This window comes from Zingiber officinale, chromosome 11B (assembly GCF_018446385.1).
Source record: "Zingiber officinale cultivar Zhangliang chromosome 11B, Zo_v1.1, whole genome shotgun sequence".
NCBI lineage: Eukaryota > Viridiplantae > Streptophyta > Magnoliopsida > Zingiberales > Zingiberaceae > Zingiber > Zingiber officinale.
The window spans coordinates 56,459,586-56,483,731 of NC_056007.1; the positions used below are offsets into that span (position 1 = coordinate 56,459,586).

Genomic DNA, 24,146 nt, shown 5'->3' on the forward strand with positions numbered 1-24,146 from the left:
TTCCATTTTTCAATCTTGATACAAAGTTCAAAAGTCTTTGAAATAGCTCAAAGTTAACTTATCTTTGTATCACTTTGCTCAATGATGAATGCTATCACTAGAAAAGCTTCATCAAGGTTTTTCAAATCAATTTTGAAATGATTTTAAACCATTTAATTTAGGACCATAATCTTTGGGCTAAATGTACATGACTTGTACATAAGCTTTCCCTATGATCCCCAATTTTGAATTAGGCTCATCTAGGTACAAGAACTATGCACCTTGTTCCTAACTCATCATCCTAATATCTCACACACATCTAAGGTGTATCAAAAACACATCCAAGTCAATTTTGATGTGAGATATGAATTTAGGTTAGCTTATTCTAAGTTCTCATGCATTTTTCTAAACAACAATTTGATCTCCATATCAAATTGTGTTTCTTATCCTTAGATCAATTTCATTGATTATAAATGCAAGAAATGATGGCATGGCATAAAATGATATCATAAATGAAACATGTGCCAATGTCATGATGTCATGGTATAAAGTGTGAAACTTAAATAAAGCATGACATTTAAACTAACCTAAGCATTATCATGACATTTTAAATGATCATAAAATAAATATGATGTCATGACATGGCATATGGCAAACAATATATGGCAAATAACATGTCAAGGTATAGAAAATACCTAATTCTAGCCTTAGTTGCCATTTTTGATAATTTTGATCATTTTACCATAAATTCCATATTCCTAAGTGTAATAGACCTAAAATCATATCCTCAAGACTTTTAGATCACTATGTGCCAACTAGATTGACTCTAGAAAATTCCTTAAATGTGGTTGGCACATCCTAATCACCTTAGGAATAATTTTCAATTTCATTTTCAAGGCTTGATTGCACCTTGAAAATTCCTAAAGTGCCACCTTTTGCCATGATTAGGTTAACTACCTATTCAAGTAAGGTTGGCACACCCTAACTAATCTAGCGTGGTGAAATCACACTCCTAGGAACCCAATACCTATTGGAGCTCATTGGGTTCACTAAATATTCACTAGGGATGACTTCCCTAGCAATCCTCCTAATGACCCTCCTAGGCTTTGAAGCCTTGGTCATTTGGGACTCATCAAGATCAACTCTAGGGGTGACTCCCCTTGTGGCCTTGGTGTTGTTCTTCCTAGCCCTAGGTTTTGTTCCATAATCGAATGGAACATTATGATAATTGGGCTTGACTACTTGGGACTTAGGTTTGTGACCCAAACCTTTCTTGTCCTTGGACTTGGGTTTTTGACCCCTAGACCCTAGAGTCAAATCCTTAAGAGCCTTTTCTAGAGAGTCAAGTCTTGACCTCAAGACTAGATTTTCTTTCTCTAATACCTCAAGCTTTAATTTATCATTTTTCTTTGAGGTATTCTTAGGCATATGTCTAGTTGTTTTGGGATTTCTACCTAGGTTATCCTTAACCTTAGATGATTTGATCCTAGGGTTGACTTTCCTAGTGTTATCCTTATCTAGGCTCACATGTTTGGCACCTAAGCATGTGTATCGATTTCTATAATTATCATGCTTACCATTATTGTCAATTGCAATCAAACTACTAGCATGCATCTTACTAGTATTGCAATAATGTGCCTTAGAGATTACCTTAGGGTTTGCCTTAGCTCCCCCTATCAATGTGATCGGTCTCTTGTCCTTGTGAGATTGCCTCCCCCTCGGGCATTGGCTCCGATAATGTCCCCTTCGCTTGCATTGGAAGCACACCACGTGCTCCTTGCTCTTGCGTATCGGGACTCCAGCTTCCTTGATCTTTGGCGCCGGTGGAGTCTTCCTAACCCTCTTTGGACATTTACTCTTGTAATGTCCAAATTCCCTACACTCAAAGCACATTATGTGTAATTTTCTAGAAACTAAATGGCTTGAGTTACCTAGAGTTGAGGATGGATGAACGCTCTCTCCTTCATCCCTTCCGGAGGTAGAAGCTTCTTCTTCTTGCTCCGAACTTGAAGAAGAACTCTCCTCCTCTTCTTCTTTAGATGTTGAGTGGCTCTCAACTTCTAAATCCATTCCTCCATGAAGTGAGCTACTTGGCTCACTTGACTCCTCTTCATGACTTGAAGTGGAGTTCTCCTCATGGAACTTTGCCAACTTATTCCACAACTCCTTGGCATCGTTATATCCACCTATCCTACACAAAACATCATTAGGTAAAGAAAAATCAAATATTTTCAATACCTCATCGTTGACTAGGGATTGGTGGACTTGTTCCTTGGTCCACTCCTTCTTCTCTAGGATTTCTCCTTTCTTGTCCATCGGAGGCTTGAAACCTAATTGAACACAACTCCAATTTTCAAGGTTAGTCATAAGAAAGTACTTCATTCTTACCTTCCAAAACGCAAAGTCGTCGCGATCGTAGAAGGGTGGAATCGTGACATCTTCTCCAAATAGATCCATTCTCTAGCTCGTGCTCCCCCGGGTGTTGATCCAACTCAGAGCAACCTCACTCTGATACCACTTGTTAGGATCGATGGACGCGGCTAGAGAGGGGGGTGTGAATAGCCACCCCAAATCGTTCGTTTCTTTCTACAAATCAAGGTTAGCGCAGCGGAAATAAACAATAGAAACGACAACGGAGAATAGCAAACCTCAAACTCGTCGATGTAACGAGGTTCGGAGATGAAACTCCTACTCCTCGGCGTGTCCGTAAGGTGGACGAAGCCTATCAATCCGTCGGTGGATGAGTCCCCGGAAAACCGGCTAATAAGAACTCCTTCTGGGTGGAGAAACCTCACCACAAACTCTTGCAACAGCAAGATCAGAGTACAAGTACAAGAAGCACAGCAAGATACAAATATAAAGATGAATGTAACAACTCTTGCTTGCCTTCTCGTCGTCGACTGAAATCTGTAGATGAACCACCAACTTCACAGAATCACAGCAGCAGCTGAAACCAGTCGAGGAAGCTCACGCGAAGCTTCGGAAGCGAGCTTAACAAAGCTCTAGAACAGCAGAAGCAATAACTTGTAGAAGCAAGAAGAAGATCAAGAGAGAGGGTCCACTGTAGAAGCCCTCAGCCCTCTTTTATACCTGCATCCACCTGCGAAGAAGAAGCCAGAAGACAGCAGAAGACAGAAGACCGTTGTGAGCCAACGGATAGTTCTGGACCGATCAGGCTGAAGCCTGATCGGTCCAGGGCACCTCTGATCGGTCCTGGGGACCGATCAGGCCCCAGTCTGATCGGTCCCCGGACCGATCCCACCTCTCTGTAAGAGAGGTGGCTGCGTCTCTGATCGATCGTGGAGACCGATCAGACTCCCTGCTGATCGGTCTCCAGACCGATCAGATGACTTACAGAACCTTTCTGTTTGTTATCTGATCGGTCACCAGACCGATCAGATACTCAGGCGTATCGCTGGATCGGTCACCAGACCGATCCAGGTTTAGAGCTCCAGCCCTAAACCCTAAATGGTCCTGAGAACGAGCTACCAAGCCCTCTCTTGACCTAGTCCGGAGAACGAGCTACCGAGCCCTTTCCGACTTCGTCCGGTCCAGAGAACGAGCTACCGAGCCCTCTCTGACCACAGTCCGGAGAACGAGCTACCGAGCCCTCTCCGACTTTCCGTGCCAAGTCTCCAACTTGGTCTTCTCCGTGCCAAGTCTCCATACTTGGACTTTTCCCGTGCCAAGCTCCCTGCTTGGACTTTTCACCAGATGTCTGGTCAACCTTGACCCATCTGGATTTCCCTTGCCTGGCTTCACTCACCAGGACTTCCAAACTGCCTAGCTTCACTCACTAGGTCTTTCCCCTGCCTGGCTTCACTCACCAGGTCTTTCCCAACTGCCTAGCTTCACTCACCAGGACTTTCTCCAACTGCCTGGCTTCACTAACCAGGACTTTCTCTTTCACCTAGCTTCACTCACTAGGATTTTCACCTGGCTTCACTCACCAGGATTTCCTGACTGCCTGGCTTCACTCACCAGGACTTTCTGAACTGCTTGGCTTCACTCACCAGGACTTTTCGAACTGCCTGGTTTCACTCACCAGGACTTTCCGAACTGCCTAACATCCCAGTTAGGACTTCCCAGTCAAGTATCCGGTCAACCTTGACCTACTTGACTCTTCTTCATCCAACCTGATCAGACCCTGATCAGTATCTCTCCGCATGGACAACTGCACATGCATTGTACATGTCTACATGTCTTTCTGTATTGTCAAACATCGAAACCATGACCAAGGTTTACGGTTGGTCAACTAGGTCAACCTTGACCTACTGGAAATTGCACCAACAATAGTTGGGTGTTTAATTGTGTTCCTTCATTTTGATCTGATGTTCTTTGTTGCTTAGTCTTCAATGATAAGATTTAATTTGTAGTAACTTTTAATAATGTTTAACTAAATAATTACATACAGGTAAAATGCAGAATCAAAGAAGTTGGATGTATAATAAGAATTTACCTAATCGTCAAGGGTTAACTAATGAGTTTATCACTGGCCTGAGACAATTTTTGCATTTTGCATCTAGTCAAGTTAAGTATATGGATGGCAAGAAGATAAGGTATCCATGTAGAAAGTGTCATAATGGCAAATTTTTACCCACCGATAAAGTTGAAGAACATCTTTGTAGATTTGGTTTTACCCCCAATTATTATAATTGGACATGTCATGGTGAACCGTTCATATCTAATGAGGATAATGAACGGAATTTCCAAGCCTCTGTTAGTGGGGATCAGAGTTACGATGAACAAGTAAATCCATATCAGAGGATGGTAATTGATGCAAGATGTCAGAATTTTATTCCCAATACGCTTGGTGCAAGTTCTAGTTTTCCCCCAACAGGTGAACAAATGTTTGTTTCTAATACATCACCGTTGGAGGAGCCCGATGTACTAGGTCTTGATGAAATATATCACAAATTTAATGAAGTGTTGAGTGCCACAAATGAACCATTATGGGCTGATTGTGATACTCAAACTAAATTATCTCTCACCACCAGACTATTAAATATAAAGGCAGATCATAATCTCTCCGAAGATTGTTTTAATGATATTGTTCAAGCTTTTGATGATACATTGCCACGTGATCACATTTTTCCTCCTGATTTTTACAGTATGAAAAAAATGGTGAAAGATTTAGGTCTTCCGGTTGAAAGAATTGATGTTTGCAGAGATGGTTGTATGTTATATTGGGGAGATGATGCATATGCAGATATTTGTAAATTCTGTAATCAAGATAGGTATAAGACAACCAGAAGGAGTCAACTATGACGTAAATCATAAAACCAGTTGTTTTATTTACCTTTAACTCCTAGATTACAAAGACTGTATGCATCAAAGGCAACAGCAGAACACATGACTTGGCATGCAACTCATAAAACAGAAGAGGGGCTCATGTGTCATCCATCAGATGCAGATGCGTGGAAAAATTTTGATAGAACATATCCAGATTTTGCAAAGGAGACTCGAAACATTAGATTATGTGTAAAATACCGGAAATAGGCGAATATTAATAAGGAAATTTTCCGGAATTTTTGGAAATTTTTCGGGAATTTTTCAGAGTTCGTACGGACGAGTTTACGGGGATAAAAGTGGGCCCCGGAAAAGCCTGTTTTGGGCTACCCATTTAAGTGAGGAATTGTTTATATTTATAATTCCTTTTTCCGTTTCTTTTTCTTTTTATTTCTTTATTTCTTCTCTTCCTCGCCGAAAACCTGCGAGCCCGAGCCCTTTTCTCCCCGACGCCGCCCGCGCCTTCTTCGAGCCCTAACCGCCGGCTGTGGCGGTTTCTCCCTTTATCTTCTCTTCTTCTCGGTGAAGCCGAGCCTTTCCTCCTGGTCACCGAGCATTTCACCTCCTCCATCGTCGACAGCCTCTGCCCTAGACAAACTTCAGCGCCGGCCGCCGTCACTTGTGCCCTAGCGCCGGCCCTTCTCCTCTTCCGAGCACCGGCAGCCGACGCTCCTCTCGTTCCTCTCTTGCGCCGAGTGACCGATTCCTCTGAGCCAGCCACCGAGTTTCCCCAGCCGGTCCTTCGCTGTGCTTTAGCCATTTTCGACAGCGCCGACTCTTCCTCTTTTTTTCCCTCGCTGTGGAGATTCCGGTGCCACCGCCGCCGACGGCCGAACCTCTCTGCCGACGCCACTGCTCTCTCTGGACCGGAGTAGCCTGTGCCCTAGTTATTTTCCCCTTGCCACGGCTACTGCCGCCGCCGATCAGCAGGCACACTCCAGCAACGTTGGTGTTCTCTCGTGCCCTAATTCCCGACTCTGTGCCCTAGCCAGCTCTGACGCCGTACCCTAACAGCGATTTTGGAGGTAAGTATTATACCTAGCTGTGGTTTTGAACTTGATCTTGGTAGAGTGGTGTTGATTTGGAAGTTTTGTGTCCGAAGGTAGGAGATTTGCTAGACTTCAGCCACTCCATCACTGTTCGCTGGGGTTTCTTTCTCCAGATTGTTCCTCACCTCGGATCAGTGGAGAGAAAGAGGTAAATGAATAGGTTGGTTATGGAATTTGTTAATGTTAACAAGAGGTGCAAATTTAGGTGAAATCATTGAATTAAGATGAATTGGGAATTTAGTGGATTAATTGTGTTTAGTTGTAGATCAAGGTTTAAATTGAATATTGTGGTTAGTTGTTTATTTATGGTGGGGTTATCTGGTGGTAAGTTGAAGACTGAATTGCCACTAGAATTGATTTAAGTATAGACTTAGATTTAAATGGAATTGATACTCTAGCTTCCTAATCGGATTAGGATTTAGTTTAGCTAATTTTGTTTATAATGAAAATTAGCTAAATCTGAATATCTATTGGATACAGGATTTTGACGCGAGACGAGTATCTCGGAGTCAGATTGGACCTTTCTATTTACGGAGGCGGGTACTTTTGACTTATTGTCTTTGATATGCTTAGTAATGAAAATAATATGTTGCATTAATTGTGTTTCATATTTGTTTCGGTTAATCACTGCCCAATACATGTTACCTGTTTGATTGGTTGTTTGATTGCATCTCTTATTGATCTTGTACCTGAATTATCATGCTCATGGGTAGTGATATAACCATGTTTCACAGGTTCAGGACCTAGGTTTGATACCTTATTGATCAGTATATCTTGATTTGATCTATTCACTATGGTGCCCATTGTTATATGTCCAGAGGTTGGTTTAGTATATTACCATGCTTAGTGACATGCACCATTTGCATGATCGCATGTTGTGCGATAGATTGCTCCATTATTGTCGAGCACTTTGCCAGTTTTCATCACTGTTCGGTGCTCCGTTGTGACGCTCATGGGTAGCGTGACACAACGTGGTAGCACGTCAGTTTGACTCTTCCGGTGCTCCGTTGATCCGCTCATGGGTAGTGTGACGCAGCGTGTAGCACGTTAGAGATTCCTCCCGTACCGGGAGATGAGAGCATTGCGCTCCCCCATTTATGATTTGGGGTAGGAGTATGTTTGTACTCCGACAGCATCCCGTCCACTCGATCACTCATCAGGAGTAGTGTTGCTGAGTGCACGGTTGTCACAGCCCTACCCACTCGGTCCCACTGTTGTTGTGAGTCGGCTGACTGGCGTCAGGGGTGACCATGACATATGCATCATATGCATGATGCATTTATTGTTTGTGTTTGTTGCACTTATATGCTGCACATTGCTTGGATACCTTGTTTGACATGCATACAGGTCTTCTATACCTTTTGGACTGTTTGTCCTTATACCGGGTCCTGGTTAGTACAGATTCTCTCCTATCTTCTTCGGTTTGCATTTACCTTTATCTTAATCAGGAGACTGTACGCATGATTAGTGCTAGGTGTTATTTCTTTACTTTGCATATCAACTGTACCTGCTGAGTGTTGGACTCACCCCGCCTCCATTGTTGTTATTTTCAGGTTGATGCTGTCCGGAGGGAGTTCCAGTCGCTAGTCCCCACTGCACGTAGTGCTGGTCCTTGCAGACCTCGAGGATATGTTTGGTTTTCTTTGGTTTCTTTTCTGTTCTAAACTTTTTTGAAAATGATATGTTTTGGATTATTCTGCTTATGGATATTGTATGGATTTTATTATTGCGATGGATTTGGATTTGGATTTTATTCTACTACATGCCTGCCTGGATGGCAGAAGAGGTGAGTTCGTCGGATTTGAGCTTTACGAGTGTAGTGGAGTAGGGTGGATTTCGAGTCAGAGTATTATTTTTTTACTGTTTAATTATCTTAACTGCATGGTTGTGACAGCCAGAGGCTGAATAGATTATATATAACTGCGTGGTGATGTTTTATTTTGTTGTTATTATTCCAACCGCCTGTGGCTGAGGTATTTGTGAGATGTAGAAAAGTTTCAGATTGTCCACTGTACAGGGGAGATGCTGCCGAAATTTTCTCGGACAGGGACTCCTCTGGGGCGTGACATTATGTCTATGTGCTGATGGATTTGCTCCATTTGGTAAATCAGGAAGAAATTATTCTTGTTGGCCAGTTATCTTAACGCCATATAATCTTCCACCTGGGATGTGCATGAAAACACCTTATATGTTTTTAACATTGGTTGTACCTGGGCCGCAAAATCCAAAGAAGTTGATAGATATTTATATGCAACCCCTGATAGCAGAACTTAAACAACTATGGGATGAAGGTGTTCCTACATACGATGTTAATTCTAACCAGATGTTTATAATGAAGGCTGCTCTTCTTTGGACCATAAATGACTTTCCAGCCTGCGGTATGCTATCAGGTTGGAGTACTGCTGGGATCTTGGGATGCCCCATATGTATGGAGAGATCAAAGTCAATCAGATTGAAACATGGGAAGAAACCGAGTTATTTTGATTGTCATAGACAATTTTTACCAACAAATCATAATTTCAGAAGGAATAAAGATGAATTCACTAAAAATAGGATTGAACGAACACTTCCGCCTTTGAGATTGACAGGTCTAGATATTTGGTACAGAGTGCTTCACTTTCCATCTGTTATTGAAAACCCTCATGGTACAACATATGAATATGAGCATACACATAAATGGACTAAACGGAGTATATTTTGGGATTTGCCATATTGGTTTAGTCATTTGATACATCATAAGATCGATGTAATGCATATTGAGAAGAATGTTTTTGATAATCTGATAAATACAGTGATGGATATCAATGGAAAAACAAAAGACAATCTCAATGCAAGAAAAGATATGCGACTCATTTGTAAAAGACCCACTCTTGATGTCGATGAAAATAGTAGGGGACCAAAGCCAAAGGCAGATTATACATTAAATAAGGATCAACGACGTGTCCTATGTGAATGGTTGAAATCTTTGAAATTTTCAGATGGGTATGTCTCTAATCTTGGAAGATGTGTTGATATCAAAGAATGCAAATTATTTGGCTTGAAAAGTCATGATTGTCATATAATAATGCAAAGATTGATTCCTATTGCTCTTAAGGAACTCTTACCACAATTTGTATGGGGAGCGATTACGGAGTTAAGTATTTTCCTACATGATATTTGCTCAACAGTTTTGAGACGTTCACACATGGAGAAGTTAGAGAGAGAAATTCCAATCATTTTGTGCAATTTGGAAAGGATATTTCCACCCTCTTTTTTTGATTCCATGGAACATCTTTTGGTTCACTTGCCATATGAGGCTAAAGTTGGAGGACCCGTCCATTTTCGGTGGATGTATCCATTTGAAAGGTAGAATTTCTTTTTTCCTATACTTTAACTCTTTGAATGGAAAAATATTACTAATTATGCTGGATTATGTATTAATAGTTAACATAATTTATTAAATTTTCAACAGATTCTTATATCATTTGAAGAAAAAAGTGAAAAATAAAGCACGTGTTGAAGCCTCTATTGTTAATGCATACATTGTGGAGGAAGTAACAACTTTTGCATCATATTATTTTGAATCTCATGTCCCTAGCAAAAGGCGAAAAGCGGGCAGAAATGATGAGGGTCCTATTGATCCAAATGTCAACTCATTTTCAATCTTTAACTACCTTGGTCGACCAAGTGGACCATGTAAACAAAGATATTTAACTGGTAAAGAATGGCGGGCAGCCCAAACCTATATTTTACTAAATTGTCCAAAAGTATCGTCGTATTACGAGTAAGTATATATTTATATTTTAATTCTTTTTATGCTGTAAATTGGTTGTGTAATAATATGTTTTTTTTTAAGTAGGATATTTCAAAACTTATATTCTGAATTGTCGCCACAAGAGTTCGATAGATTTTACGAAGAAGAATTTGCTGTATGGTTCAAATCATATGTAAGTAAATAATATCTATTTGGTTCAATCATATGCATATGTTTAACAATTGGTGTTTTGACCTTAGGTTCAAGGCAATCAAGCTCACCTTGAGCAAGAATGGCTAATCCATCTGTCATGGGGTCCAAAATCATTCGTACGCACTTGGCCATCATATTTCATAAATGGATATAATTTTCATACTCAAGAATATGGAATGGGAAAGAATACCATGAATAGTGGGGTGTGTGTATCGTCATCTAATGAAGGAGGTCCAAGCAATGATTTTTATGGTTTGTTGGATGAAATTATAGAAGTAGAATACCCAGGGCCACAAATGCAAGTTATATTATTTATGTGTCGCTGGTTTGACCCTATTAGAGGGATGAAGGTGCATCCACATTATAATTTGGTTGAAATAAATCATAAGAGATTTTATAAGAGATATGAACCATTTGTATTGGCACAACAAGCAATCCAAGTATTTTATTCTGCATACCCGAGTTTAAAACGTGATAAGATTGATTGGTGGGTTGTTTGTAAAACCAAAGCACGAAAAAAAATTGAGGCACGTTGGGAAAACATTGCATATCAACAAGAGGAAGTTGCAAACACCTTTCAGACTGAGGAATTTATTATTCCAACTTTACGAGATCCCAGCGGTGTAGTGATAAACATGGATAGAAGTGAAATTGATGATGTTGATGATGATGAGGAGGAGGAGGAGGAGGAGGAGGAAGAGGAAGAGGAGTCGGAGGAGGAGGAGGAGGGGGAGGATGATGATAACGATAATGATGACTTTGATTTTTGATGATGGGTAAGTTTTGTTAGATTATTTAAATAAATTTACCATATTTTTTTTATAGTGTCTCATTTATAATTTTATTTATTTTATTTGTTAATACATTGTATTTGTTCCTACAGGTCATTAGAGGTGACTATCTCATATTTTTTCCTTCTTATTCTATAAGCTTTATGTAAAAATGGTAAGGTTTTTAAATGTCCTTTTTTTATGTATCATATCTATAATTTACTTTATCCTATATTGTTGGAATTTTCAGCATATATTTCGACGTGGTGGGCGTAGACGGAGCTCACAGGACCAAACAAATTCATCACCTGCCAGTGTACCTATGCCACTCCTGATCAGGCAGGACCATCACATGTACCATTTCCACCGGCTTCAAATTCGCCGCCGCCATTACCATCCCCAGCACATTTACCAGCCCCCACAAATCTTCCTGACTCTGCAAGAAGCTCATTTGCTAAGTTTAGAAATGATAGAGAATTTTTAGTCCCCGTCGGAGATTCGTAAGTACTATAAAATATTTTATTTTTTTTTATTTATCTTAATTATTTAACATAATTTGTTTGTAATTTAATGTAGATTTGAAAATCCTGTACAAGTTGTTCGCGAGATTAATAAAATTGTGAATAACCATTGGGGAGGAGAGTCGATGACATATTCAAGCACCCCACCAGCCACAAAACAACTATGGTGGAGCGAGTTCAAGTTATATTTTCTTGAATTTAATTCAAATTTAAAATTAATATATAATTAAAAAAATTTCCATTTTAGCGGCTAAATAATTGGGACCCTAATGATGAAATGGAGATTCGCAGAATATTTAAAAAAAAAATGTGGCGATCACATCAGACATGTATTAAGTCACGCCAAGCATCGGGGAAAAAACAAACTTGATCACCGAAGAAAATGGGAGAGGATCACCCAGTTTTGGGCAACAGAGGAGAGTAAGCAAAGGAGTGACCTGAATAGAATGAATCAATCTCACAATTATGGTGACTCATCTGCTATATATGCGGAAAGCTCCATTAACATAGATGAGCATAGACGGAGATTGGTAATTTTTTAACTCTTCCACAAATTAATTATTTATATCAAATTATTTCATTATTTGTAATTATGTTTTTTTAGACCAAGGAGCTAGGGAAGGAGCCCACTTTCATTGATACTTTCACCCGCACTTTTAAAAAAAAAATAACACTTGGAGTGGGGCGAGAGCAAAAGCAAGGTTTGAATAAATATTTATTTACTTAATTGTACTCTAGGTAGATGTCTTAATATTATATGTGTTTCTATTATATCTAATCAATATCTTTATGTGTTTTAAAAAATAGGAAAAATATGATGAACTCGAGCTAGCCCAATCATGCTCACAAGCTGGTGTCGATAGTCAGGGGTCTGAGGAGTCTGTTGGCAATAATTTGAGTTTATGGTTGGAGGCTAGTGGAGGACCAAAAGGGGGAAGGATTTTGGGAATGGGTTCCTTGAGCAGAACCCAAAGAATAGTTGGATCATCTTCCTCCTCAACAACACTTAGGACCCAAGTAAATACCTTGACTGATGAGGTTAGCAATCTGAAGGAAATAATATCGCAAAGAGACCAAGAAAGGGTGCAAAGAGACCTAAAAAGGGCGAAAATGGAGCAAGATATGAGAGCATTGCGCCGACAGCAAGAATTTATCATGCGACACCTTCAGTTGACCTCCGCTCAAAGTCAGGTTCCTTCCAATGACGACGATGATGATGGCTATGATGATAACGATGATGGTGGTGATGGTTGTTCCTGATTTTAATTATGTACGCTGATTAAATGTTTCCTAATTAGTGTTTTCAACATTAATTAATGGCTTCTTAACTTCTCTAATTTTTATTTTAATTAATATGATTGATTTGTTTTTAACAGGGCTGGTGAGACGAAATGTATGCTGGAGAAAAAAGTAAGTATTATGTAATCTAATTTTATTGATTTATTTATATTTTTCAGTTGCATTTGAAAAGTTAAATAAGGGTATCATTCTTTTTAAAAATTTATTAAAATTTGCTACTACTGCATTATTAGTTCACATATGAGGGAATCAATTAAAATTAGGTCAGCACGAAGAAAGAATGAAATCATTTAAAATTTTATCAAATTAGATTGATATAGACGGATTTGCTACTACTGCATTATATATTGACGGATTTGTCAACCATATCTTCTGGAGGTCATTTGATTGATTATATTTGAAACAAACTAATTCAGTGATGTCTTTAATCAATGAGGAAGGTGTTTGGAACCAATTTGATATTAACTAGTTTGTGTTTTATTCATTTGAGATATTTTCATATGTTAGGATTTTTAAGAATACATCTCATGTTATTCATGCCAAATGGAAATAGGATATTTGTAGCTTTTATTTGCTATGGTGAAATAGGATGTATTATATTTAAGAAACTGTTAGCTAGCTTCAAGATACTTCTTATATTTTAATTTACCGTTGCTATGAAATGGATAGTTGATACCGTTGATAAATAGGGTCTTTTTTTGAATGTTCAAGGAATTTCTGATTGCTTGTATAAAAGTGTTTCAGAGTAATTGTCTTGAGTTTGCTGACTTCAGTCCATGGGCAATTAAAAGTTTTTGACCTGTCTTAATTTTGACTTGTCTTCTTATTAGTTTGAAATATCAAACCAAGCTTTACTCCTCTCTATCAATTTGTAGCTACAAGATCTCTGATTCATTTCTGTACATTCTGTCGGGCTTCACTTATTCTGCATACAATTGATCTTTTACCTAGGGAATCTATGGTAGTCTCAGTAACAGTGTCTTAACTCTACTGTATAACAATTAATACCAAACTTATATCATTCATGTTTCCTCAATTTGTTACTTTTTTCTCTGATAAAGCACAGCAGGACTGTGAACTTATATATTGGCATCACATAATACAACATTGCTTTACAAGTTCCTACTTGTCACATCCCATTAAAATGAGCATCTCATGGTTGGGTTTGTAAGATTCAGGTTCCAACTTATAAGAAGAATTTCTGATCGATTGTTTCCCTTTTGTTACACTACTCAATATAATTCGGATTAATACTTTCTCCCTCTACATCTTTTATGTGTGTTTGACATCTTCAAATACTAGGGCTACTAGTTGGATCTGTTTTATGCCAACAATACAAGTTATATAACATCCTCAAGCACCAAGCCTCAAACCAAGTTTGTGATGTCACACTCCCATGCAAGCAAACTAATTATGATACTGTTACATTTTAAGTAATTAATTAGCTTTTTGGTTACATATGATCTAGTTTATTTGTTTATTTTTATGTAGGAAAAGAAGACTTGATGGGGATGAAAGCTTTTGTGGAATAAGAAGATAACTTGATGTATCTTAGTTTGTTTAACTTCTTGGATTGATGGACTTGTATGGAAACTTGTTGGAGTGTTGAACTTGTGAAATATTTTTGAGTAGCTTAAAGAACAAATTATGATATTGTATGACTTGTTGAGTTTGAATGAATAGATGTATGTGAATTAATTAAGATGTGTTAATGTTAATTAGGATGTGTTAATGTTAATTAGGATGTGTTGAGTGTGTTATTTGAATTTGTTGTATATGTATGTATGGATTGAATTGTAGAAATCAGCTATATCTGTAATGTAGTTTTGATATTAGGAACGAATTTGGCAACAAATAATTTTTGTTGCCATTCTATCGTCACTTCCCAATAAAAGGTGTTTTGTTGCAAATTTCGTCCCAGATTCTGGGACGAATCTGTGGATTCGTCCAAGAATCCCATATATAAAAAGCAACGGATTTGGCAACGAAAAAAATTTTCGTTGCCAAATTTTGTTCCCAAAATCGTTGCCAAATTTGAAACAAATATCTTATTCGTTGTAAAATTAGGGACTAACTTAGCAACAAAAATTAATTCGTCACTGAATTTGTCCCCAAATTCGTTGCAAAGTTTGCAAAAAAAAAAATTTCGTTCCAAAATTGTATGAAATATTGCAACATGTAAGGGTTTTTGTTGCAAATTTGGCGACGTCTTTGGCAACGAAAATAAAATTCGTTGCTAAATTTTGTTGCCAAATTCGCAAAATTTGGGACAAAATTAGTAACAAAAAAAAATTCGACAAAATTTTTTGACCCCAAATTCGTTGCTAAGTTTGCAACAAAAAAATATTCGTTGCAAAATTCTATAAACTTCTGCAATGAAAGATTATTTTTGTTACAAATTTTGCGACGAATTTGGGGATGAAACTTATTTTCGTCCCTATTTTCCTCCCCAATTTCGTTGCCAATTTTGCAACAAATATAAATTTGTTCCAAAAGTTGGCAACAACCTGTTTGGGATGAAAAATTTTTCGTCCCAAATTTCGTCCCCAAATCTTTTGCAACGAATTTTTTTTATAAATTCGTCCCAAAATACAGTAATTATTGTAGTGTTTATATAATGCCCTGGTGGATGACGTGCGTGATTTTCGAGGCATGGACACATTCTCCCATTGGTTGCAGATACGTTCTCCAATTGATCCTTGACATGTGGTCATGGACACGCTCACCAATTTATCATGGATACGTCCTTCGATTTGTCAGTCGTACGATTCGTCTGTAGACTATGCCACGTGTTAGTGACATCATCTCCCAAAAGTATATTCAAATACATGTCAACGTTCCCGCCGATCGGCCGAGCGGGATAGCTGCTTGGCTAGGTACTCCTCTGCTCGGCCGAGTATTCTTCTGTTCGGTTGCTCTTCCCTATAACAACAAGTCTAGATAGTATGTTCATATCCGATCGAAATAGCGATTTAGTCATCTACACACGTCTTCGCTTGACTCATCCCATTATTGGTCAAGCAACACATGCCTAGTCGGCTCTTAATGTAGGACTTCACTCTGCTACCTTTTAGTGGACCTGTTAATTTGTTAATTTTTTGATGTTGACCTCCTTAAGTCTGACTTATTATCTTCTTCCTTTGTTCTGCATCATAAGTACTTAACCAACTCCACACATATAATTAATCAATGGACAGAAAAATCCATCCAGCATTATACATTTAAATAAAAAGAATATTCCATCTAATTATTTATATATATCTACTTGAATCCCCACGCCTTGCTTCTGTTCTGTTGTTTGAGTCTTAATCATGGCGAGAAACCTCCATTTCCTTTTCCTTATCCTCCTCAATACCTCCCTCTTCATAACCATCCACTCACATGATAACAACTCAGCTCTCACCGCCTGTCTCCATTCTTCCGGGGTCAAAAACTTCACCGTTTCTTCCACTTTAGCGTACTCCCGCCTTCTCAACTTCTCTATCCGAAACCTTCGTTTCGCCGGCGCCGGTGTCCCTAAACCAACCGCTCTCATCCTTCCTTGCTCCGTAGAAGACCTCCGCAACTCCATCCTCTGCCTTCGCGCGGCCTCCTTGGCCATCAGAGTGCGTAGCGGCGGCCACAGCTACGAAGGCCTGTCATACACCGCCAACAACGGCGTCCCCTTCGCCATCGTCGACCTCATGACCCTGAACCGTGTCCGAGTCGACTCTGGCTCGCTCTTCGCCTGGGCTGAGTCCGGCGCTTCACTCGGCGAGATATACTATGCTGTGGCTGCCTCCAACCGGACTCTCGCTTTCCCTGCAGGCTCCTGTGCCACCGTCGGCAGTGGTGGTCACATCGCCGGAGGCGGGTTTGGATTGCTCTCTCGCAAGTACGGCGTCGCAGCCGACAACGTCGTCGATGCCATCCTGGTCGACTCGGCCGGGCGCGTCTTGAACAGGGACTCGATGGGCGAGGACGTCTTCTGGGCGATCCGCGGCGGCGGCGGCGGCAGTTGGGGCGTCGTCTATTCCTGGCAGTTGCGGCTCGTCCCCGTGCCTGAGCGAGTCACAGTGTGCACCCGGACGCGCTCCGGGTCAACTCGCTCGGTGGCCGAGTTGGTCCACCGATGGCAGTACGTGGCCCCAAATCTCCCCGAAGAGTTTTACCTTTCCGTCTCCGTCGCCGGGTCAGGCGACGGCAACGTGTCTGCTTCCTTCACGGGTTTCTTCCTCGCGTCGAGGAAGGCAGCGGTCTCATCCCTGAGTCGCCGATTCCCCGAGTTGGTGCTGGCGGAATCGAGCTGCCGCGAGGTAAGTTGGATCGAATCGGTTGTTCAATTCGCCGGGTTGGATTCGGTCTCCGAGCTGACGAGCCACGAATCGAGCAGTCCCGAATTCTTCAAGGCCAAATCGGACTACGTGCGCATCCCGATCGACATGGCCGGCATGATCACAACCCTTGATTATTTATCAAGAAAGCAAGAAGCATACCTTATATTGGATCCCTACGGAGGGGCGATGGCTAGGGTGAAAAGCGATCAAATTCCATTTCCTCACCGAGCCGGAAACTTATACGGGATCCAATACATAGTTTATTGGACGGTTGAAGAGGACACGGCGAGAGACAAGCACGTGGCATGGTTACGTGAATTCTACGAGTACATGAGCCGACATGTAACAAAGAATCCTCGAGCGGCTTTCGTGAACTACCTTGATTTGGATTTGGGAACGGTGGAGTGGGGTAGAGGAGGAGAGGGGCCCACGGATGCTGTGAGTAAAGCACGAGTATACGGAGAGAGATATTTTTTAGGAAATTATGGAAGACTTGTGAAGGCGAAGAACGCAATTGATAAGGAAAACGTGTTTAATAATCCACAAAGTATACCACCTCTTAATAAGTAAAGAGATTCGTTAGGAAGGAAGATTAATAAATTGGTAGGTGGATTGTTCTTAGAATCCTTTTATTCTAATGCTATGCAAATCATGATTGATATATAATATAATGCTTGTTAAGTAGCGTTTGTATGGATGTAATCATATCTATCAATGAAAATGACTTGTCATAATTATTGGTATAAAAAACACTAACTAATTAAATCTATATTTTAATATTAGTAAAAGTTTAAATTAAAGAATTTTTTATTTAACAAGCTTAACTAAGTATGTAGGAAAGTCTTAGTTAACACTAGACAAAGATTTCCTGGTCAAATAGATTGGGCAAAGAAGTCTTAATCGAATGGGCTGGCAAAAATCTTGGCAGATCGAAGACATCGGGTAGAAACCCTAGGGTCGCAGACACCAGGCAGAGGTCTAGGCGAGTCGAGTATTAGACGTCTAGTGGGAAGTCCCGAAGGTCAAGATCAAATACTAAGCAAAAGTCTAAATAGGTCAGGAGATCTGGATGTTTGACAACAAGTAAACTCTCTTGAGAGGAGTAGGTGAGAACACGTTCCCGTTAAGGGAACAATAGAAATTGGTCTGACCTAGTGAAATCCAAAAGTCAGGATCAGACAGACTCAAAATTGTCTAAAATATTTTTATACTTATATTATATTTGTTGTGCTAACTCTGTGATATATAAAATCAAAGCTAGAGCTAAGACATTCCAAGCACTCGGAAATGATCCGGACGCTAGGAGATTTGGGTGACCAGAAAGGATCCTGTGGCCCGGAACGGCCCGAATCCAGCCATGCAAGAAGCTGAGTTGGCATACTCTGGTTAGCTATCACACGTCAAACTCCATGTACTAGGAAGGGATCTAGGCGCTCGAAAATGGATAGAGGTGACTCGGATAGAGGTTCACCGAGATACAGCCACATCAGCGACTTAGGCATTAGGAAGGGATCTAGGTACCTAGAGATGGATCAACGTCGACGAAGATGGATCAGATCAGGTAGATCTAAGGTACCTAGAAGGGATCCATGTGCTCGGAATGCCCTATAAAAGAAGGCTTTGACCAACAGCTCAAAACAACATTTCTCTATAACTTTTGTATTCGTGTGCTACTCCGAAAAGTTCGCTACGACGCCGAAATGCTACTTCGACAACTAACACTCAAGTTTCTACTCTACTCCGTTGTCAGTATAATTTTCCCTATTATCAATTACTTTGTATTCAATTCAGTTGAATACTTATCTGTAAGGAAATAGGGCGCTAAACACATAAAAATGTAGCGAAAAACATCTAATTCCTCCAGAAGATCTATGCGAAGGAAAATCACATACTAGGTTTTACATGAGATAGTTATTTATACCTTTGTTGCGTGACCTTCGCAATCCCGACAACAACGTTTCTTTAGATGCAGATCTTAGCGCGATCAAGTGGCCGCGTCTCTATTATATCCACACAAACAAGCCTCACAATGTGGAGAATGAAACAACCAAAAGTTGTGCTAGCAACCCTTCTTGGAAGTTTCAGCCAAGTGAAGAGAGGAGGATGAAGAAGAGCAAGAATACCAAAAACTCATCATCAAAATGAATCCAAAAATCTCCTTTTATAGATTCATGAAATTACCTTATGTCTTAATGTCAATTGTCTTAATTGACATTAATTTTTGTCTTCATCCAATGAATCCAATGCATCAAATGCATGAGCAATTCAAATTGTTCACTCTTCATCCAATGCATGAGCAATTCAAGTTGTACACTCCTCTTTCTTCATAAATTCAAATTCATGAAATCACTTAATGAGTCCAACTCATTAATCTGCAATCCAATTGATTCAATGAGTCTAATTCAAATTGGACTCAATCCAATAGTTGGATTCAAATGAGTCTAACTCAATGAGTCCAACTTGAATTAGATTTAATCCAATGATCCATCATATGAATCTATCTCCATTGACATGTTCTTTGTGTGTGACCCAATATATTCTCATAACGTTGGCAATGTATCCAAATCAATATTTAGATACATAAACAATGAGTGACATCTAGCAAGGTATCATTGCTACCCAAGTGACGAGAATGTCGAGATCCAACTTATTCTTTTCATGGCTATTATCATGTATGACTCAATCCTTCTATCTTTGATATCTAGATTGATTAATGAGGCATAGACCGTGGCATCCTCTTATCAATCTTTGTATTTCTTGACCTCTAAGTAGACACACTCAATCAAATAAATTCAATATAGCATATTGACTCATTTAAGCATGACCATGCATTCTTGTGTCCTACTAATCAAGGAGCTCATAGATATCACTTCCGTTATATGAAAGAGATAGATCTCATCTACATCACTCACATCCCTCCACATAACTTATTGCATACCCAATGATCGACTTTATGGTCTACCCTGTTATGGGTGACGTTTGTCGATATCAAAGTATACAACTCCTTATATAGGGAACCGTAGTGACTTCAGGTCTAAGGACTATTCACACTAATAGTCACATGAGAATGTTTATGACACTCATATAATGATCCATGAAACATTCTCATGGCGGGTCATTCAGTATATATTCTCTAATATATACTCATGTATCAACCTAATATCTCATATCCATAACTTGTGAGATTAAGTCATCTGTTGATCTACATGCTAGTCTCAATGCATTAATATCATCCTTGCATATTAATGCTTGACTAAGAATAGTTAAGAGTAGTGTTCTCTGTATATCTATAATATCTTATTATCAATTCATCTAATTGATATGTTGTAGATTAGAATCTCCCACTCTAGGACATTATTATGCTTATTCATTTGACACTAAATTGAAGTAAATATAATAACCAATTTTACCTTTAATAATAATGAAATATGATACAAAATGAGCCCTTTAAAATCATCTCATAATTGGTACTAGGGCTAATACTAACAATCTCCCACTAGCATTAGTGTCAATCACTAAAATATCTAATACCTAGTGACCTAGTATGTGTTGGGACTTTCGAGCCGCAAAAATCGCTTTTTGCATTACGGAAACCCCGACGTCCCATGCCACTGGATCCGTGCGAAGATTAAAAGAACAAAATTTTCGTGTACATGTTTTCTAACCTAGATCTACACTAGGTCTACATGTTAAGGAGTTTATACCTTTGATGCGAAGCCCTTCGCTTATCCCGCTCGTCCAAGGTTCGCCGGATCTCAAGGGTGTCAAGTGAACACCCCTCTATGTGTATCCAAATGAACAAAAAGGTGGAGAAGAAACCTTAGAGTGTGCTAGCACTCATTGAGGTTTCGGTCAAGGAGGAGGAGAGGGAGAAAAATGAAAGGAGGAAGAAGATGGAGTTACACAAGCACACCAAATGCACACTAAAGTGGTCGGCCACTTAATGGAGGAGTTTTTATCTCCATGGTATACCAAGGGTCACAACTCTTGGTCTCCCTCATGAGGTGGCACACACTCATGTAACCTTTAATGATGTGGCACATCATCATTGGTCGGCCCTATGCCAAGTCATAATGACATGACACTTGGTCAAGTCAAGGTCAAGTCAAACTTGACTCTTCATCTTCTCTCTCAAGTCAAGTCAAACTTGACTTAAATTCTCCCATGGTTTATCAAATCCAACCTTTGATTCAAGTCAATTTAATTTAGTGAATCTCTATCCATTAAATTAAATTGATTCAATGAGTCATAATCTAAATTAGACTCATTTGACACATGAATCAAATTGAGTCCAACTCAATTAGTCTAGTTTGAATTACTCTTAATCCAATTTGGTTCATCACATGAACCTAATTCTCTAGGTACATCAAATGAACCTAATCTCCATCTAATTGCCCTTTGTGTGTGACCCTATAGGTTCTTGTAACGTTGGCAATGCTCCTAAACCCATTTAGAAACATAAGTAATGAGCGGTATCTAGCAACACATCATTACTACCCAAGTTACAAGAATATTGAGATCCAACATCACCTTGTGACTACTAATTGTGACTCTTCACAATATATAACAATGTCCTTCTATCCTTGACATCTAAATTGATCAATTTGAGGCATAGACGGTGTCATCCTCTGATTAATCTAAATCTTGAACTCCAAGTAGACTCACTATAATCAAATGAGCTCAATATCTCATATTGACTCATTTGGGTATGACCATGCACTTAGTGGTCTCACTCTATCAAGAATAACGATGTCACTCCCATTATATAGGAGGGATAGATCCCATCTACATAACTCACATCCCTCCGCATAATTTGTTACATACCCAGTAATCGCCTTTATAGTCCACCCAATTACGGGTGACGTTTGACGAAGCCAAAGTATGCAACTCCTTATGTAGGGAACCATGGTGACTTCAGGTCCAAGGACTAATAGTCATACTAATAGCCACATGAGAAAGTATATGGCACTCATATAATGATCCATGATACTTTCTCATGGCGGGTCATTCAGTATACATTCTCCAATGCATACTCATGTGTCAACTGGATATCTTTATATCCATGACTTGTGAGATCAAGTCATCGAGTTGACCTACATGCTAGTCTCGTCACATTAACATTGTCTCTGAATGTTAATACTTGACTAGGAATGATTAAGAGTAGTATTTTCTATATCATCTCACTATCGATTCAACCAATCGATTAATATAGATAAGAACCTTCTACTCAAGGATGCTATTATACTTAGCTATTTGACACCAATACAAGTAAGTATAATAACCAAAACAAATGCCTTTATATACATAGGAATATGATACAATGAGTCCATACAACAATCATCATATGATTGGCTCTAGGGCTCTAACTAACAATCTCCCACTAGCACTAGTGCCAAATAGTGTAGGCTCTAAGGTCCAATGACCTAGTGTGACCATCATGCTTTCTCTGTGCCAAAGTCTTGGTCAAGGGATCTGCGATCTTAGCCTCTGTGGGTACTCTACAAATCTTCACATCTCCTCTATCGATGATCTCTCGAATGAGATGGAAGCGTCGTAGTATGTGTTTGGTCCCCTGGTGTGAGCGAGGTTCCTTAGCCTACGCAATTGCTCCATTGTTGTCACAATAGAGCTCTATCAGATCAGCTATGCTAGGAACCACCCCAAGCTTTATAATGAACTTGCGAATCCAAACTGCCTCCTTTGCTGCCTCAGATGCAGCAATATACTCGGCCTCTGTTGTAGAATCAACAACTGTGTCCTGCTTCGAACTCTTCCAGCTCACAGCACCACCATTCAAGCAAAACACGAACCCAGACTGCGATCTATAATCATCCTGGTCAGTTTGGAAGCTGGCATCACTGTAACCCTTTACAGCTAGCTCATTGGTGTCGGCCATTTTGCATGTCACAAGGCGCTCTAAATTAATTAAAATTGAAACTCATTAAAATTTAGACAAGTGTTGTAGTAACGAGTCCCAAGTCATATTTTTTTCCAAGGTTAACTAGTAAGTGTGTGTGTGTTCTAAAATTTATTCAAATTGAATTCATTACATCAACAAGGTAAAATCAACTCCAACTTACCAACAATTAAATTCGAATTTAAATGCATCAATGAAACAAGTAATCAATCACTAAATCTTTAATCTACAACCACAATGAGAGTTCAACATTTAAGGCTTGAAACATAACCAATCTTACATGAACCAATCTAACATTCAACTCCGAATTTACTCATAGATCAAATAATTCATTAACACCTCAACTTGCACCATTGAAATTAATTCATTAACTAGCAAAACTTCAATTCACATCCTCAATAAAGAATGTTAACAGAGGTAACAATGTAAATACTAAATGATTCATTCAACATTTTAACTCAAGCACTATCTCAACAAATCTAAGCACAGAACACAGATTTTCTGAATTAAAGACTAAAAACTAAACACAAATTTGTATTCACAGAAATACTAAATTCAAATCAGAAGTCAGATTGCAAACTCGGTTAGAAGTTTAAAATGATTGGGATTGCAACAAAGAAAAACAAGAAAGGAACTACAATAAACGGAAACAAGAGGAAATGATAAAATAAAGAATCAGATCTTCAGATCTGAGCAAGTGTAAACACAATTCAAAGACAGCAACAACGAAAGGTAAACCCTAAACAATCCACAACCCAAAATCGAAACCAAAATTCTCCACTCTGCTGTGAAAATAGAGGTGCATCAGAAACCTCCCCTCAACACCCAATGAACAATGTACAAGCTCCAACTATTACCAGGTGACGCTCACAGCTCTTGGAAACCTCCCCTCAAGCTCACACCCGACTGATAATTACATCAACCAAAGAACAAAGCTAAAATCCTGTGAATTGTGAAACTAATTCAATTGATCAGATCTACTTAGCTTCGCTGCGGAATGGAGATTGGAACAGACTCAGAAACCTCAAGAAACCTCCCTTGAAGCATCTGTTGATTGCGG

At 39.4% G+C, this 24,146-nt stretch overlaps 1 protein-coding gene across 1 annotated transcript; it reads left to right on the top strand.

The window, feature by feature from the left end:
• The first annotated feature begins 16,164 nt into the window (after positions 1-16,164).
• Positions 16,165-17,851, top strand: LOC122033937 (reticuline oxidase-like). The gene has a single exon (XM_042593082.1). The coding sequence runs from the start codon at positions 16,165-16,167 to the stop codon at positions 17,737-17,739; it is 1,575 nt and encodes a 524-aa protein (XP_042449016.1). The 3' UTR covers positions 17,740-17,851.
• The last annotated feature ends 6,295 nt before the right edge of the window (positions 17,852-24,146 follow it).

What these genes read in the sequence shown, in the direction of transcription:
- LOC122033937 (XM_042593082.1), top strand. Translation starts at nt 16,165, where the DNA reads ATGGCGAGAAACCTCCATTTCCTTTTCCTTATCCTCCTCAATACCTCC.